The sequence below is a fragment of the Notamacropus eugenii genome, chromosome 5, assembly GCF_028372415.1.
Source record: "Notamacropus eugenii isolate mMacEug1 chromosome 5, mMacEug1.pri_v2, whole genome shotgun sequence".
Classification (NCBI taxonomy): Eukaryota; Metazoa; Chordata; class Mammalia; order Diprotodontia; family Macropodidae; genus Notamacropus; species Notamacropus eugenii.
In genome coordinates this window covers 186302813-186317700 of record NC_092876.1, presented here as the reverse complement: position 1 = coordinate 186317700, position 14888 = coordinate 186302813, and the positions used below count along the sequence as shown (strand labels likewise).

Genomic DNA, 14888 nt, shown 5'->3' with positions numbered 1-14888 from the left:
TTCTAGGCTAACAGTGGTGGCAACCCCTTTGGAATCAATGGGACCCTGGATAACTCACTTAACTTCTCAATTTCTTTAGCTGTAAAATGAGGGCTTTGAACTAGATGACCTCCAAGATTCGTTCCAGTTCTAAATATATAATCCTATAAAATTATTACCACTGTCACAAAAAGGGGTTGAAGAGACAATATATGAACCTATTGCCTCTGTCCTCTGCCTACAAATCTAATCCCATAGACTGTTTGGGTTAATTTTCTTATAACAAATTAAGGCATAGTAGAGACAGAAGTTATACATTTTTATCTTTATTCCTTTGTGGTGAGGAATTCTACCAAATTTCTTCCATGCCCCAAAGCCAGGATGAGGAGCTAAAGTGTAGGCTGAGGAAAACTTTTGTGATAATTGTTTATATTTGGCTCAAGTATTATTCATCTCCAGTTTTATGAGAACCAAAGATACAATGTGGGTCCCCCCAAAAAGGAACAGACACAATCTTAAACTGAATTAATAGAAGTATAGGAATCATGGAATACAATAGTTCTACTGTCATCATCAACTCAACTGATTGGTAAGGTCATTCATATTCTGATGCTGTGAAATTGACCTCAGGTTAATAATGCTTTTTATCCTTTAATATTCTTTTTGCAGTTTGTGCTTCATGCATTCAAAACAAAGGGTACAACTTAAAGGCTTTAAGAAAAAAGCAAAAAAAAAAACTGTATGATGTTTTTCTAAAGGAGAATAATGGTTCAAATAATGTTTTAGTCATCTTACTTTTTTCTATGATCAAAATCATGCTGTCACTAGATTCAGCAGCCTGACATAACTGCAGATTACTTAAACATTAAACACTGCTCTTTCTCATTCAAAATGGTGATGATTTGAAGACAGACACTGATTTATGGTTTTTTAAGGTGTACCAACTCTAACAAAATATTTTGAAAGATGGTAGGAAGTTTTAAAAAAGTGACAGAAAGATAAAGAACTTATATCAAACATTCACAATTAATAGCAGTAAGGTCTAATGAATAGAAAGCTGACCCTGGGATCAGGATGACCTGAGGTCAAGTCCTATCTCTGATACTACTATAATACGTGATCTGAGCAAGTAACTTAGATTTTCTTTTATATATAGGGAGCTCCCTATAAAGATGAAGTCATAGATCTGGACCAAAAAAAAAAAAAAATCCCAGAAAAGACAGTATGTTTATTAGCTATACTTACCCTAACTCATAAGAGGCTAACCCTTCTTTAACTAGCTGGCTATTAACACTGTTTGGTATCATTCCAGGGGCACTGATAGAATCAAATAACTCGACAGATAGCACGTTGTCTTCCAAAATTTCTGTAAAACCAAGAATATAATTTGGAAAAACATTTTTATTTGAATAAACTATATAGTTATTTTATTTTCATGTACTATGTATATTTTAAAGAACCTTATATATTTATAAACACTACTGAGTAAAAGCATGATCTTCATAAAGCTATAAAGTGAATATCACTAGGGAGGGAGAAGTTGTACAAATGTTTCAACAGCACTCATAAAAATAGATATTTTGTACTCTTTGCTCCATCGACAATTTCACTGTTTTCTTCTACAAATTGCTTGGGGATTTTTTTTAAAAAAGAAAAAACTGTAAGAAAATGGACATTTATTTAGGGTTGACAATTTGAAGACCAGGTTTTAATTGTTTCTCAGAAGAACAAATTAAGGAAAATTTAATTCTTATATCAGTATTATATTTGTACATTTCACAACTTGTATCAGCATGTTATACATCAGAAAGTTCAAATTACAAAACCTTCAATTAATTAGAAGCCTCAATTTCCTGGACTTCTTTCCTATTCCATAATGACCTTTCATAAGAGTCAAATTACAAAGGCTTTTCAAATATGACAACAGACAACAAAGGTTCCAAAGAACACCCTAAAGTTTAATATATTATTTATTCCAATCTCCTATGCCTTTCATATCTATTTTTGAAAGATAGTGACAATATATTGGGCACTGCTATCCTGATCAAAGTTTATGTTCAGTAACTATAACCACTATCACCATCACTGTAAGGCAAGGCAGATCCTAACACATTTCAGAAAGATAGTCAATAAAGGCTGAAATAAATTTTTAACTTAATACCTAGTGAAAAAGTAAATGAAACTAACCAAAACATTCATAATTCAAGTATTATAGTTTATAAAGGTGTTACTATGATATATATGTAGTTTAATTTCTTCTGGGTATAAAGGATACAATGCTATATTTTCACTGGCAAATTTGGTAAAAATCCACTGCAGCAATAAATATTGTAAAGCATTTTGAATAACCATGTTTTTTCCAAGCATCCTTGTGGTAACAGTACTTTACTGATCTGCTTAAAAAGAAATAATTTCTTCTAATAATCACCTATCCACAATTCTCTCTTCCTCTATTATTTGTTTTTACTTCCTTCTGTTCCTCTAATCCAGTGATGTCAAATTCAAAACAGAAGTAGGAGTCACTAATCCAAATACAAGGATCTCTGTGGGATGCATATTAACCTAATTTTAAAATGTGATATTATCTATTTTATTGTATTTTTATTTACTTTGTTACATATTCCCCAATTACATTTTAATCTGGTTTGAGTAGAACCTGGGAGTGGTAGGGGCTACATGTTTGACAATTCTTTTCTAATTCATATGCCTCCAACTTCCTGCTCCCAAATTTCTCCTTTATGCTTTTGGCTTGTGTTATGGTTTATATTATCAACTTTGCCCCAAACCATTTCTTAGTACCCTGGTGGTAGCCCTTAAAGAGCAAGAAGCTCAATTTACTGCCTTTCTCAGAGGTGTGTCAAGGTCAAATATTAAGACTGATAGGTAGTATCATGGGATCAACACAAAGATGAAAAACAATTCTGTTGTAGCACAATGGAAGAGTTTTGATGCAGACAAGTAAAACTTTGGAGTGATAATGATCAAACTAAACAATTTAATTTTGGAGTTTTTCACGCCAGACTTAAAATCTTCTAACATACGGAGAGAATCCTTGTCTCTTTTGTATTTTAAAACCTAATTGCAATGTTTTATCACACAAAGTGTCCTAATTACAAAGAAATGCTTATATTATTTCTAGTGACACACACACACGCAGATAACTTACTGATGACTGAACATGTCATAAATTTATCATGAGTCATTTCTTCAAACTTTTCATTTGCTTCTTTAGACCATGGCTTGTTTTTTTCTGAAGGTTCAATATGTGCCAATTTGCATTTAACAGCCTGTGTCAAATAAAATTCCCATGATTAAAATATTTAAATCTATTTCCACCAACATGTTTGGATTACAGTGAAAAATTTGTACCATTTGGTAAAACAAAGAAAACTTGGCTGAGAATTTCCATTTTAAAATTGACAAACTTAATTATATTTCACTTAAGCACCATTTATTAGGTAATAAGGATTCAAAGACAAAAGCAAACAATACCCAGTCCTCAAGGAGCTTATGTGAGAAACACACACTTTCATACAAAAGACCTATAAGAAGTTCAAAGAAATCTGAAGACCATTTACAAAAATAGAAACAATTTCTAAAGTAGTTAGTATTTGAAGCAATGTTTACCTTGAGTGAAAGAGCAAAAACTTATCTAGAAATGAAGACATGGCTGACTAAATATATATGATGAATACAAAAAATGTTTACTAAATTTATACTCGCTAAAGTTAGTCATAAAATTTATGTTAATTAAATCTAGTGTACCTTTTCTGGGGGATTTAAAAACTCATCCTTTACTTTACGCATCTCCTTAAGTGTTACTGTTGCAGCATTACCAAAGTCAACATATTTAACTTCAACTTCTCGATGTCCTGGCAAACCTTCAGAGATTATAAAATCAGACAGGACAAATTGAAAATGAAAATAAAAAATACTTTTCATATGATTCAGACTGAGATGCAGCTAGCTGAACTAGATTATATTTAAGTGTCAAACTTACAAAATTGACATAAAAAGTCTATGTCTTTAGTCACAAACTTACTCCAATACCTGAAAGATCTTAAGAGTTCATTAATGAGTATTTCTTTTACTGCTGCAGATTATAGAGACCCTATACTTCAGTAGATTATTTTAAGCTGCTATGCCCTCCCCCAAATCACCACTGAAGGCTAAACACATTCTGGTCATAAGTTCCAAAACCATGAAGACAGATAAAAATTCCCCACAAATATACGGATATTCCAGTTTGATGGGCTGAATGGGGACTTAGACTACAGAGAGCTATAATGCAAGATATTGCCTGTCCATCCTTTCAACTACACCCTGTGAAAAGCCCATTTTATTAACAAACTTCCTTTAATCCAGAATTTATATTGTCAAGGTGATCTTAACATAAGACGACAAATTTCATAAACAGCACTGAGAGTTAGAAGGACATTACTTATTTCAGAAAGAACAGATAAAAGATAAAAGAGATAATAAGTTGTGTGTATACGAGAGAGAGAGAGAGGTAGAGACGGGGGGGGGGGGGGAGAGGGAGAGAGAGAGAGAGAGAGAATATGTGTGTGTGTGTGTGTGTGTGTCCATGAACTGGATGGAGAGTTCGAGAAGCATGGTGTTAAGCACCTGAGTGAACTGTACTAGAAACAGAAACAGAGATTATATTGGGGTAGGAATATTCTACAGACTACTAGGCAAGAAGAAGGATACAAGGAATCGGGGAAACAAACCATAAAGCTGGAACAGAGATGTGATTAAAAATAGTGACAGGGAGGGGCAGAGCCAAGATGGTGGAGTAGAAAGATGCATATACTCTAGCTCTTCCCCCACAGCCCAAAAAATACCTGTAAAGAATGACTCTCAACCAATTCTAGAGCAGCAGAAGCCACAGAACGATGGAGGGGACATTTCCAGCCCAGGGTGACCTGGAAGGTGGACAGGAAAGGTCTGTCACACCAGATACAGAGTGGAGCACAGCTCAGCCTTGGCCTTGCAGGCACCAGGAGAAGCAGGACTGGAGCAGCCCTTGGGGTCAGAATCCCTAGCAGCAGCAGAGGCTCTCAGATCCCTCAACCCACAGGCACCAAAGGCACTTTCAAAGGTCAGTGAGAAGGCTTTTCCAACTTGGTGAGAAGGGAGTAGGGTCCTCCCCTAGACCCAGCCTGCTACAGCAGAAGCTGCAGTGACCAAGGCAGGCAGCACCCAGTGTCTATTGTTGAAGTACTCAGCTTAAAGCCCCTGGGGGAACTAAGCAGCTGATCTGAATTTCAGCCTCAAACCTGGCCAGGGAGTAAACTCCTTTTCCTTGATTGTGCCACCTTGGAGGAACTGAGAACTTACAGGTCCCCAAAGTATACCCTCCTCTTGACAAAGAACCCAAAAGTGAAGTAACTGGTTGGGAAAATGCCCAAAAAAGGGAAAAAAATAAGACTATAGAAGGTTACTTTCTTGGTGAACAGATATCTTCTCTCATCTTTTCCCATGAGAAAAAAACAATGCTTACCATCAAGACATAAAAGTCAAGGCTTCTGTATCCCAAACATCCAAAATCAATATTCAATGGTCTCAGGTCATGGAAGAGCTCAAAAAGGATTTTGAAAATCAAGTAAGAGAGGTGGAGGAAAAACTGGGAAGAGAAATGAGAGAGATGCAAGAAAAGCATGAAAAGTGAGTCAACACCTTGCTAAAGGAGACCCAAAAAAGGCTGAAGAAAATAAGACCTTTAAAGAGAGGCTAACAACTGGCAAAAGAGGTTCAAAAAGCCAAAGAGGAGAAGAATGCTTTCAAAAGCAGAATTAACCAAATGGAAAAGGAGGTTCAAAAGCTCACTGAAGAAAATAGTTCTTTAAAAATTAGAATGGAACAGATGGAGGCTAATGACTTTATGAGACACCAAGAAATTACAAAACCAAACCAAAAGAATGGAAGATAATGTGAAATATTTCACTGGAAAAACAACTGACCTGGAAAATGGATCCAGGAGAGTCAAGTTAAAAATTATGGGACTACCTGAAAGTTATGACCAAAAAAAAGACCTAGAAATCATCTTTCATGAAATTATCAAGGAAGACTGCCCTGATATTCTAGAACCAGAGGGCAGAATAAATATTGAAAGAATCCACCAATCACCTCCTGAAAAAAATTCGAAAAGAGAAACTTCTAGGAACATGGCAGCCAAACTCCAGAGTTCTCAGGTCAAGGAGAAAATATTGCAAGGAACCATAAAGAAACAATTCAAGTACTGTGGAAATGCAATCAGGATAACACAAGATCCAGCAGCTTTGAAATTAAGGGACTGAAGAGCATGGAATATGATATTCTAGAAGTCAAAGGAACTAGAATTAAAATAAAAAATCACCTACTCAGCAAAACTGAGTATAATACTTCATGGGAAAAAATGGTCATTCAATGAAATAGAGGACTTTCAAGCATTCTTGATGAAAAGACTAGAGCTGAATAGAAAATTTGACTTTCAGACACAAGAATGAAGAGAAGCATGAAAAGGTAAACAGGAAAGAGAAATCATAAGGGACTTACTGAAGTTGAATTGTTTACATTCCTACATGGAAAGACAGTATTTGTAACTCTTGAGACTTTTCTCAGTATCTGGATAGGAGAGAGGGAGAGGGGAAGAGAGAGAGAGGAGGAGGGGGAGAGAGACAGAAAGAGAGACAGAGAAACAGAAAGCACAGGGAGAGCTGAACAGGAAGGGATCATATTTTTAAAAAATAAAATTAAGGGTTGAGAGGAATATATTGGGAGGAGAAAGGGATAAATGGAATGGGGCAAATTATCTCTCATAAAAGAGGCAAGAAAAAGCTTCTTCAATGGAGGTGAAAAGGGGGAAGGTGAGAGGGAAAAAGTGAAGCTTACTCTCATAACGTTTGGCTCAAGGAAGGAATAACATGCACACTCAATTTACTATGAAAACCTATCTTACATTACAGGAAAGTAGGGGAGAAGGGGATAGGCAGGGAAGGGGGAATGATGGAAGGGAGGGCAAATGAGAGAAGGGAGCAATTAGAAGTAAACCCTCTTGAAGAGAGACAAGGTCAAAAGAGAGAATATTAGAAATGGGGGGCAGGATAGGATGGAGGGAAATATAGTTAGTCTTATACAACATGACTCTTATGGAAGTCATTTGAAAAACTACCCATACACAGCTTGTATTGAATTGCTTCCCTTCTCAGGGAGATGGGTGGGAAAGGAGGGAGGGAGGAAGGGAGAGAAGTTGGAACTCAAAAGTTTTAGGAACAAATGTTGAGAATTGTTTCTGTGTACAACTGGGTAATAAGAAATACAAGTAATGGGATATAGAAATTTATCTTGAACTACAGGGCAAGAGAGAAGATAGCGATAAGGGAAGGAAGGGGTGTTAGAAAGGAGGGCAGATTGGTGGAAGGGGTAATCAGAATGCAAGGCATTTTGGGGTGGGGGAGGAGAGAGATGGGGATAAAATCTGGAACTCAAAATTTTGTGGAAATGAATGTTGCAAACTTTAAATAAATAGGTAAATAAAAAATAGTGATAGGGAACACTTAAACTATCTGAACATCTGAAGAATTCATCCTGCTAAAGAAACAGTTGCTGATAAGCTGTCCACTTGTGTTTCAATGTATAGAAAGTGAAAGAAGCAAGTTTTTCTGATAAAGACCTCATTTTTCAAATATATCGGGAACAGTCATACTTACAAAAATAAGAGCCATTTCCTAGTTGATAAAATGGTCAAAGGATATGAACAGGCATTTTTCAGAAGAAAAAAATCAAAGCCATCAATATGCATATGAAAAATGGTCTAAATCACTAAAAATTAAGAGAAATGCACATTTTTTTTTTTAGCTCTGAAAGATTTGTTGAGAATCTACCAGCTCCAAGTTGGTTTGGAAACATTAGGCAGCTTCTTCTTTTGTAGTACAGTCTTTTGTGAGTGATCCCATGAAAGCTTTCTTCTCCTCCACAGTCTGGAGTTGTCCATGGCCAAATTTGGAGGCAGTGTTGATAAAATTCAGGTCGATCTTCTCCAGGGCCTCATGTTTGGTCTGTACCAGCAGAGACTTTCGCAGGGTAATGCCAGGCCTAGAGGCCTGTGGGCTACCCGAGTCTTACCTTACCTCTATCGGAGGTCTTCGGCTGGCCAAACCGGATACTCGTATGAGAGAAGAGACCTATCAGAGTCGAACAAGGGTTGAGCTTTATTCAGGGTTCTGGTTACAAGTGCAGGGGGAATTCTTCCTTAGGAGGGAGAGAGAAAGATCTCCCAAGGAGGCAAAGATCTTACAATAAGAGATTGGAAGTAGAAGTGTAAGTGGGGAGAGAGGGGGAGGGAAGAGCGAAGAGAGGAAAAACGGAGCCTTCTGTCCTCACACGTGGCCCCTCCACCCAAGAGAACTTTCAGGCTTTCCTGACTCCAATTAAGCTCTCCAGCCACATAGTTTGCATCTGAATACGGTGCCTGTTAGGTAACAATGGGTGTGCCCAGATCTGGGACAGCCTCGAGAGCGGGGATGCTCCTCCCATCACGTTTCTCACGGGAAGAGGCGGAAATACACGAGATTGCTCGGTCTCACTCCTCGATTCCCAGTCGTTTCCTGGGGGGCCTCGTGAGAACTCTAAGATTTAGAAGTTCCCACCTTTACCCGCCCGAGACTGTCCACATGGAATTGAGCTTCCATCCCCAGCAGGGTAAGGACACCCTTCTTGGTCCCAACAACACAGCCCTTCAGCATGATAAAACCATGGGTCACTTCACTGTAGTAGACAAAGCCTCCGAGAGGATTGATGCTGTTGTTGGACAGATCATAATCAGTCGGTGTGCTATTTTTGATCAGCTTGCCATCCTTGATCTGGTAGCCCTGGCCAATCTTGTAGACCTTTTTGTTGAACTTGGTGCAATGGTGGTAGCTCTTCTGACCAGCTTGAGTCACAGAGAAGGCTATGAGGGCCAGATGGCAAGCTCCAATACATGGCATCTTACACAGGTCTCAGTGGGTTTGTCAGGGAAAGTTCTCGGTGACCCAGTAGCTGACAACACCTTTGTAACCCTTGTTCCTGGTCCCTCCAACGTCAATCATCTCATCCTGCCTAAACACAGTGGACATGAGCACCTGCTGCTGCAGCTTCTCACAAGCCTAGAACAGTTTCTAAGCCATGTTGCTGCTATTCGTCTGGATCTCCATCAGGTGAGACTTCTGCCTCAGAGAGAACAGGTGCATCTGGGTGTGGGCAATGATGCAAATCATCTGGCAGTACTTCATACTACTCACATCTTTCTCCAGCTGCTTTCTGCCATCATAATCTTGCCACTTCTTGCAGTACTTGGTGAAGGCCTTCTTGGACTTATACCAGTTCTTATAGAATTGCCTCTTACACTCATCACTGATGTGCTCAGCAAAGATGGTTTTAAAGTTCTGCAGGCCTCTTGGGGTTTGCACAATGCCTACGATGACCGTCATCTCCATGATGGTTAACAGCCTAGATAACTTCCTTCTTGCTGACCATTGAGCCAGGCCTATCGACTTCTTCAATGATGTTGGTCATGCAGGCCTTACAGCTCAGAACAGCTCAGGTGGATGGGCTTGGTGGGGGTCATCTTTGAGGAGGCTCTTCACCTTTCCCCAGAGCCTGCTGCTTCTCTTTCGAGGCAGGAAGCCCAGAGACCCATGCCTGGGAGTGGATAACTTCTTGTGAGACATGTTGCTGCGGCTGAACCTGCGGCTGCTGCTGAGGTGAGTTTGGAGTGAGAAATACATATTTTAAAAGCTCTGAGGTACCACCTCACACCTATCAGGCTAACATGACAGAAAAGGCAAAAGACAAATGTTGGAGATAATGTGGAAAAAGAGGGACACTAAAGCATTGCAGGTGGAGTTGTGAACTAGTCCAACTGTACCGGAGAACAATTTGGAACTATGCTCCAACAGCTATAAAACTGTGCATACCCTGTGACCAGTAATAACACTACTAGATCTGTATCCTAAAGAGATCAGAGAAGAAGGAAAAAGACCTTTATGTACAAAAATATTTATAGCATATCTTTTTATGGTGGCAAAGAATTGGAAATCAAGGATGCCCATCAATTGGGAAATAGCTAAAGAAGTTGTTGTATGTGACTGAATACTACTACATTATAAGAAATTATGAGAGAGATTGGTCTCAGAAAAATGTAGCACGGCTTATTATGAACGGACGCAAAGTCAAGCAAAAAGAATCAGGAAATCATAATACACAGTAATAGCAATATTGTAATGATGATCTGCTATGAAAAGACCGATCAATACAAAGATCAAAGACAGTTTTGAAAGATCCAAGAAAAATGCTATTCACTTCCAGAAAGAGAGAACTGATGAGCTCTGAGTGCAAACTGAAGTACATCACTTTTATTTTTCTTGCTTTTATGCGACATGGCTAATATGAAAATTTTCACATGTACAATTGATATATTGCTTGCCTTCTCAGTGAGTGGGGGATGGGCTGAAGAGAAAATAAGGAACGTAAAATTTAAAAAGAATTTTGAAAATAAATAATAATACTGATTTGTAAAATAGCAGTTTAAAAAATCAGTATCAAGAATGTCATCCTGTGCTTCATGTGTGGTTTCATAAATACTTATTGTTTTAATAAATACAGTTAATGTATGTGCGACTGGTCAAGTTTTAATATGCAAATATGATATAAAATTTACATTTCAGAGTTGTGGAACTATGAACATCACAGCAAGTCATTTTTCTATTAATCTTAATTCTATGATCTTTCTGAAAACGTTTCAACTGTCCTAAAATAATTATGTAACAAATTTCTAGTAACAAGTTATTTCTTCATGAAATTCAACATATATATTAAACACCTGCTGTATGCAAAGGTTCTGGAGAGAAAGACACATAAAATTTAGAAGACATAGTAGCATCTCAATACAATGCTATACCAAATTAAAATTCAGTAAAAAGTTATTTGGTATGTTGACCATCATTATTATTTTACTTAACTAGACACATTCTTATTAATTTTTTAAAGGCTTATGCTATATAGCAGTAACTTAATACTGAGTGTAAGAAGGAAATGTAGAAAATTGAGAAAGCACCACACAAGATAATTATAAACCCAACAAACAAGTTAGCTCTTTGGGCAAAGGTCAAAAGGAATACTTAGCTTGAAGAAGATAGCTGCCTGGAGACAAAAACTGTATAAAGCTTGTAAATGTTTAAACAGAGTAGTACAACCTTTGTCTTTATATATGCTTTTCATCATTTTTCTCATTACTAGTTTCTGTTACCTTGTACCATCTTTCTATGATTCTTTTAGATCAAAGCTTTATGACTAATTTAACTAGGAAAGGCACATATACAAAGAAAAACAAAAGCATGAGAGCAGCCAGTTTCCCATCACCATTCTAATCCTTAATCTCTAATCTCTGAAGGTGGACAATAGGAAGAAAAGGTAACTAAAAAGAAAAGTTAACCCATTTCCCTTCTATCAGTCCACATAAACTTTGATTTTTATCATTTTGAGCTTTATATCTAAAATATCTTTTAAGTTTTAGAGAAAGTTCTCCACCAGGAGTTTCCTACTCTAACGAAATCATAAATCTAGTCAGAAACAAAATGAAAACATCTATGTACAAATGGCATGTGTGTCCTTACCAATGACTTGTGCCCTATACCAGACTCCATCTTCAAATTTAGCTATGCAGGCTTGACCTTGAACTGGACAAAGGATTTCCAGATTTTCTCCATCTTCATTTTTATAGACTTCTTCAATTTTCTTCAGGAGAACTAAAAAGTCAAGGCTTTCTATCTAGGTAATGAAGAAAGGGGACTTTCTTAGTTTCGTAGTAAGATGTCCATATTTAGAAAGATATTTCAAAACGTGGAATAAAAAACGTAAGTATTACAGTATGATAATTACACATGTAAATTACACATGTAAAATTTAAAACTAGAACTAATATATTAAATTAGAATCGAGATGCTGACTGGACCTGTGTATCACCAATATATAGCACTCCCTCTCCTAATGTAGGTTAGCATCTTCCCTGCAACCTAGTCTCAGGGAGTTGTCTAGAAGAGTGATATCAAACTGAAACAGAAACAAGAGCCATTAAACCATGCCTAAGGCTCTCTGCTGGGAACACATTAATCTAGCTTTAAAAAAATTTTTTTTATCTGCTTTCCTATATTTTTACTTATTTTGTTAAATATTTCCCAATTACATTTTGATGTGATTTAGGCCACATGTTCAATACCTCTAGCCTACAATACAGATGTTTGGTTAAGTGACTTGCTCAGGATCACAGCCAATTGGCAACAAGGACAGAACCTGAACCTAGATCTTTGTGGCTCCAAGGTCATCAACTTTCTGTCTACTAAGCCAGGCTGCATCTCTTGAATTAGCAGGCACTAAGTGTACAATCAATAAATTTTTATTAAGTGACTACATGCAAGGAACTTACATTCTAATGAGGGAGACAATTCTTTACGAATGTATTTGTACGTAAAACAATCAATGAGGGAACAGGTAAGGAATTATTAAGCAGATGGTTTGTAAGGTCTCTTAAAGTTAAGGAGGGAAAGCACATAGAATAATGAGAGCAAAGGCATAAAGACAAGAGATAGGAGTGTCAAGAATACCTGTTTGGCAGATTTATAAAGTGTGTGTGGGAGAGAGTGAGAGGGTTTATGTGCATAAACGCAGACGTGCAATGAAAAAAGATAATGTGAGAACAGGTTGAATAGTCCTTTAAGGGCTAAACAGGGGATTTTATATTTGTTCCTAGAGGTAATAAAAACCCACTGGACCTTATTTGATTAGGGGAGTCATGTGGTCAGTTTTGGGGTTAAGAAAAATTATTTTAATAGCTATTTGCAAAATGTACAGGAGTAATGAGAAGACTGGGAGATCAAGTAGGATCTGCAACAATTTAAATGAGAAGTGATGCACAACTGAACTAATGTAGTAACAGGAAATAACTGTGTGAGGGGGGTATGATTTATTCTGGGTCCCTAATTCTTTGAAACCACAAGCTTATTCCATAGAATTTTAGTGTTGGAATGAGTCTTAAAAATATAAGAACAAAGCCTTTATTTTAACCAGTGAAGAAAATAGTTAACAATGACCTACAGTCACATAATTAGTTTGTGGTGGAGTTAGAACTAGAACCCAGGTATGATTCTGAGTTGTGTTTTTCCTCCTGTAGATGCCTTTATCAATAAAATATTATTTTTTTTTTTTACTTTGTAAAACTCTATTGGATGACACAATGAATAGAGCACTGGGCATAGAGTCAGCGAGACCTGGCTTCTAATCCAGTCCCAAACCACTTAGTACTGATGTGACCCAGGGTATGTCACTTAAACCTCTGTCTGCCTCTGTTTCCTCAAAAGCAAAATGGGGATAATAACAGGACCTAAGTTACAAGATTGTTATGAGGATCAAGTAAGATAATAACCATAAAGTGCTTGCTTAACACAACGCCTGGAACAATTTATGTTATGTTAATTTTAGCCATTACTATTTCCAAATAAACATGGGTAATCTTGCTTTGGTTGGTTAGAGTTGGGAAGCAACAGGAATAACAAAAACTCACTGAAGTGGAGGGTGGAAAAATAATGAAGTTCTCTACATTCACTTTTAACTCAATTTGTATAACAAGTGGTTCTTGAAAATATCACCATCATTTACAAAAATTTATGTGCTTACCATATGCCAGTCAATGGGGATACAAAGAGAGGCAAAAACATAGTCCCTGCCCTCAAGGAGCTCATGTTCTAATAAGGCAACAACATGCAAAAACTACATACCTATAAGCTACACACACACACAGAGATAGATAAAACTGGAGGTGATCTCTGAGGGCAGGCACTAAAAGGAAAGGAGTCTGAGATAAGTCTCTTGTAGAAGGACTTTAACTGAGTCTTAAAAGAAGTGAAGAGGCAGAATATTCCAAGTATGGGAGCCAATAAAAAGGCACACAGTCTGGAGATGAAGTGTGTTGTGTGTGAGGAAGAGATGAAAGCCAATGTCAACGGACTGCAGAGATATGGAGGAAAGTCAGGTGTGAGAAAGACTGGACAGGGAAGAAGAGTTCAAGTTACAAAGGGCTTCAAAAGCCAGAGGATTTTATATTTAATCCTGGAGGTAACAGGGAGCCAGTCACCAGAGTTTATCAATAAGGAGGTGGAATGGATTTACACAGTTTGTGCTTTAGGAAGATCAGGTTGAGAGCTGTTTACAAATTAGATTTAGCTGCTCAACATTCTGGTAAAGTACCTAGAACTTATTTGCACAGTCTATGTCTCCGGGCATATCATGCCTATACAGACTACTTACAGCTTCCTTTCTGCTAACATAGCCTTCAACTTGGAGATAAACAAAAATTCACTCTGTCTTAATTAGTAGACAATGGATAGTCTGCCTAGGGATCTTTCAGATCCCAGGCTCACAAAAAAATAATTGCTGAGAGGAACACTGAAGGTGAAAGGCGCTATTATATAACCTTTATTCTTTTCCCCTAGTCAGAGAATAAATGGACATTAGCTTCTTCTCCAAATGTTATCCCCAATAAACATAGTTTGTTCTTGTTCAGTAGTTTCAGTTGTGTCCAATTCTTCATGATCCTATTTAGGGTTTTCTTGGCAAAGATAAGGGACGATTTGCCATTTTCTTCTCCATCTCATTTTACAGATGAGGAAACCGAGTCAAACAGGATTAAATTACTTGCCTGGGGTCACACAGCTAGTAAGTGTCTGAGGATAATTTTGAACTCAGGTCTTCCTGACTCCAGGCCCTGAGCTCAATCCACTGTGCCACCTAGCTTTCCCAATGAACAATGTACTTTTTGTGAAAGCAAAATTATGACCATGCTTAGGATATGACTCGATTTAATTAACAGTGGCAACTCCTATGAGAAGAAAATC

General features: G+C 37.4%; 1 protein-coding gene across 2 annotated transcripts in view; it reads right to left on the bottom strand.

Annotated features, from left to right (window-relative positions):
- The window catches only part of RNF17 (ring finger protein 17), a 110760-nt gene that overhangs the window by 37039 nt on the left and 58833 nt on the right, over nucleotides 1–14888 (bottom strand). For both annotated transcript variants that reach the window (XM_072611657.1, XM_072611658.1), the window contains exons 17-20: nucleotides 11616–11769; nucleotides 3745–3860; nucleotides 3146–3266; nucleotides 1225–1345 (exon numbers count right to left, since the gene is read on the bottom strand). In XM_072611657.1, coding sequence (XP_072467758.1) covers nucleotides 1225–1345; nucleotides 3146–3266; nucleotides 3745–3860; nucleotides 11616–11769 — 512 coding nt within the window. The remainder of the gene's footprint in view (nucleotides 1–1224; nucleotides 1346–3145; nucleotides 3267–3744; nucleotides 3861–11615; nucleotides 11770–14888) is intronic.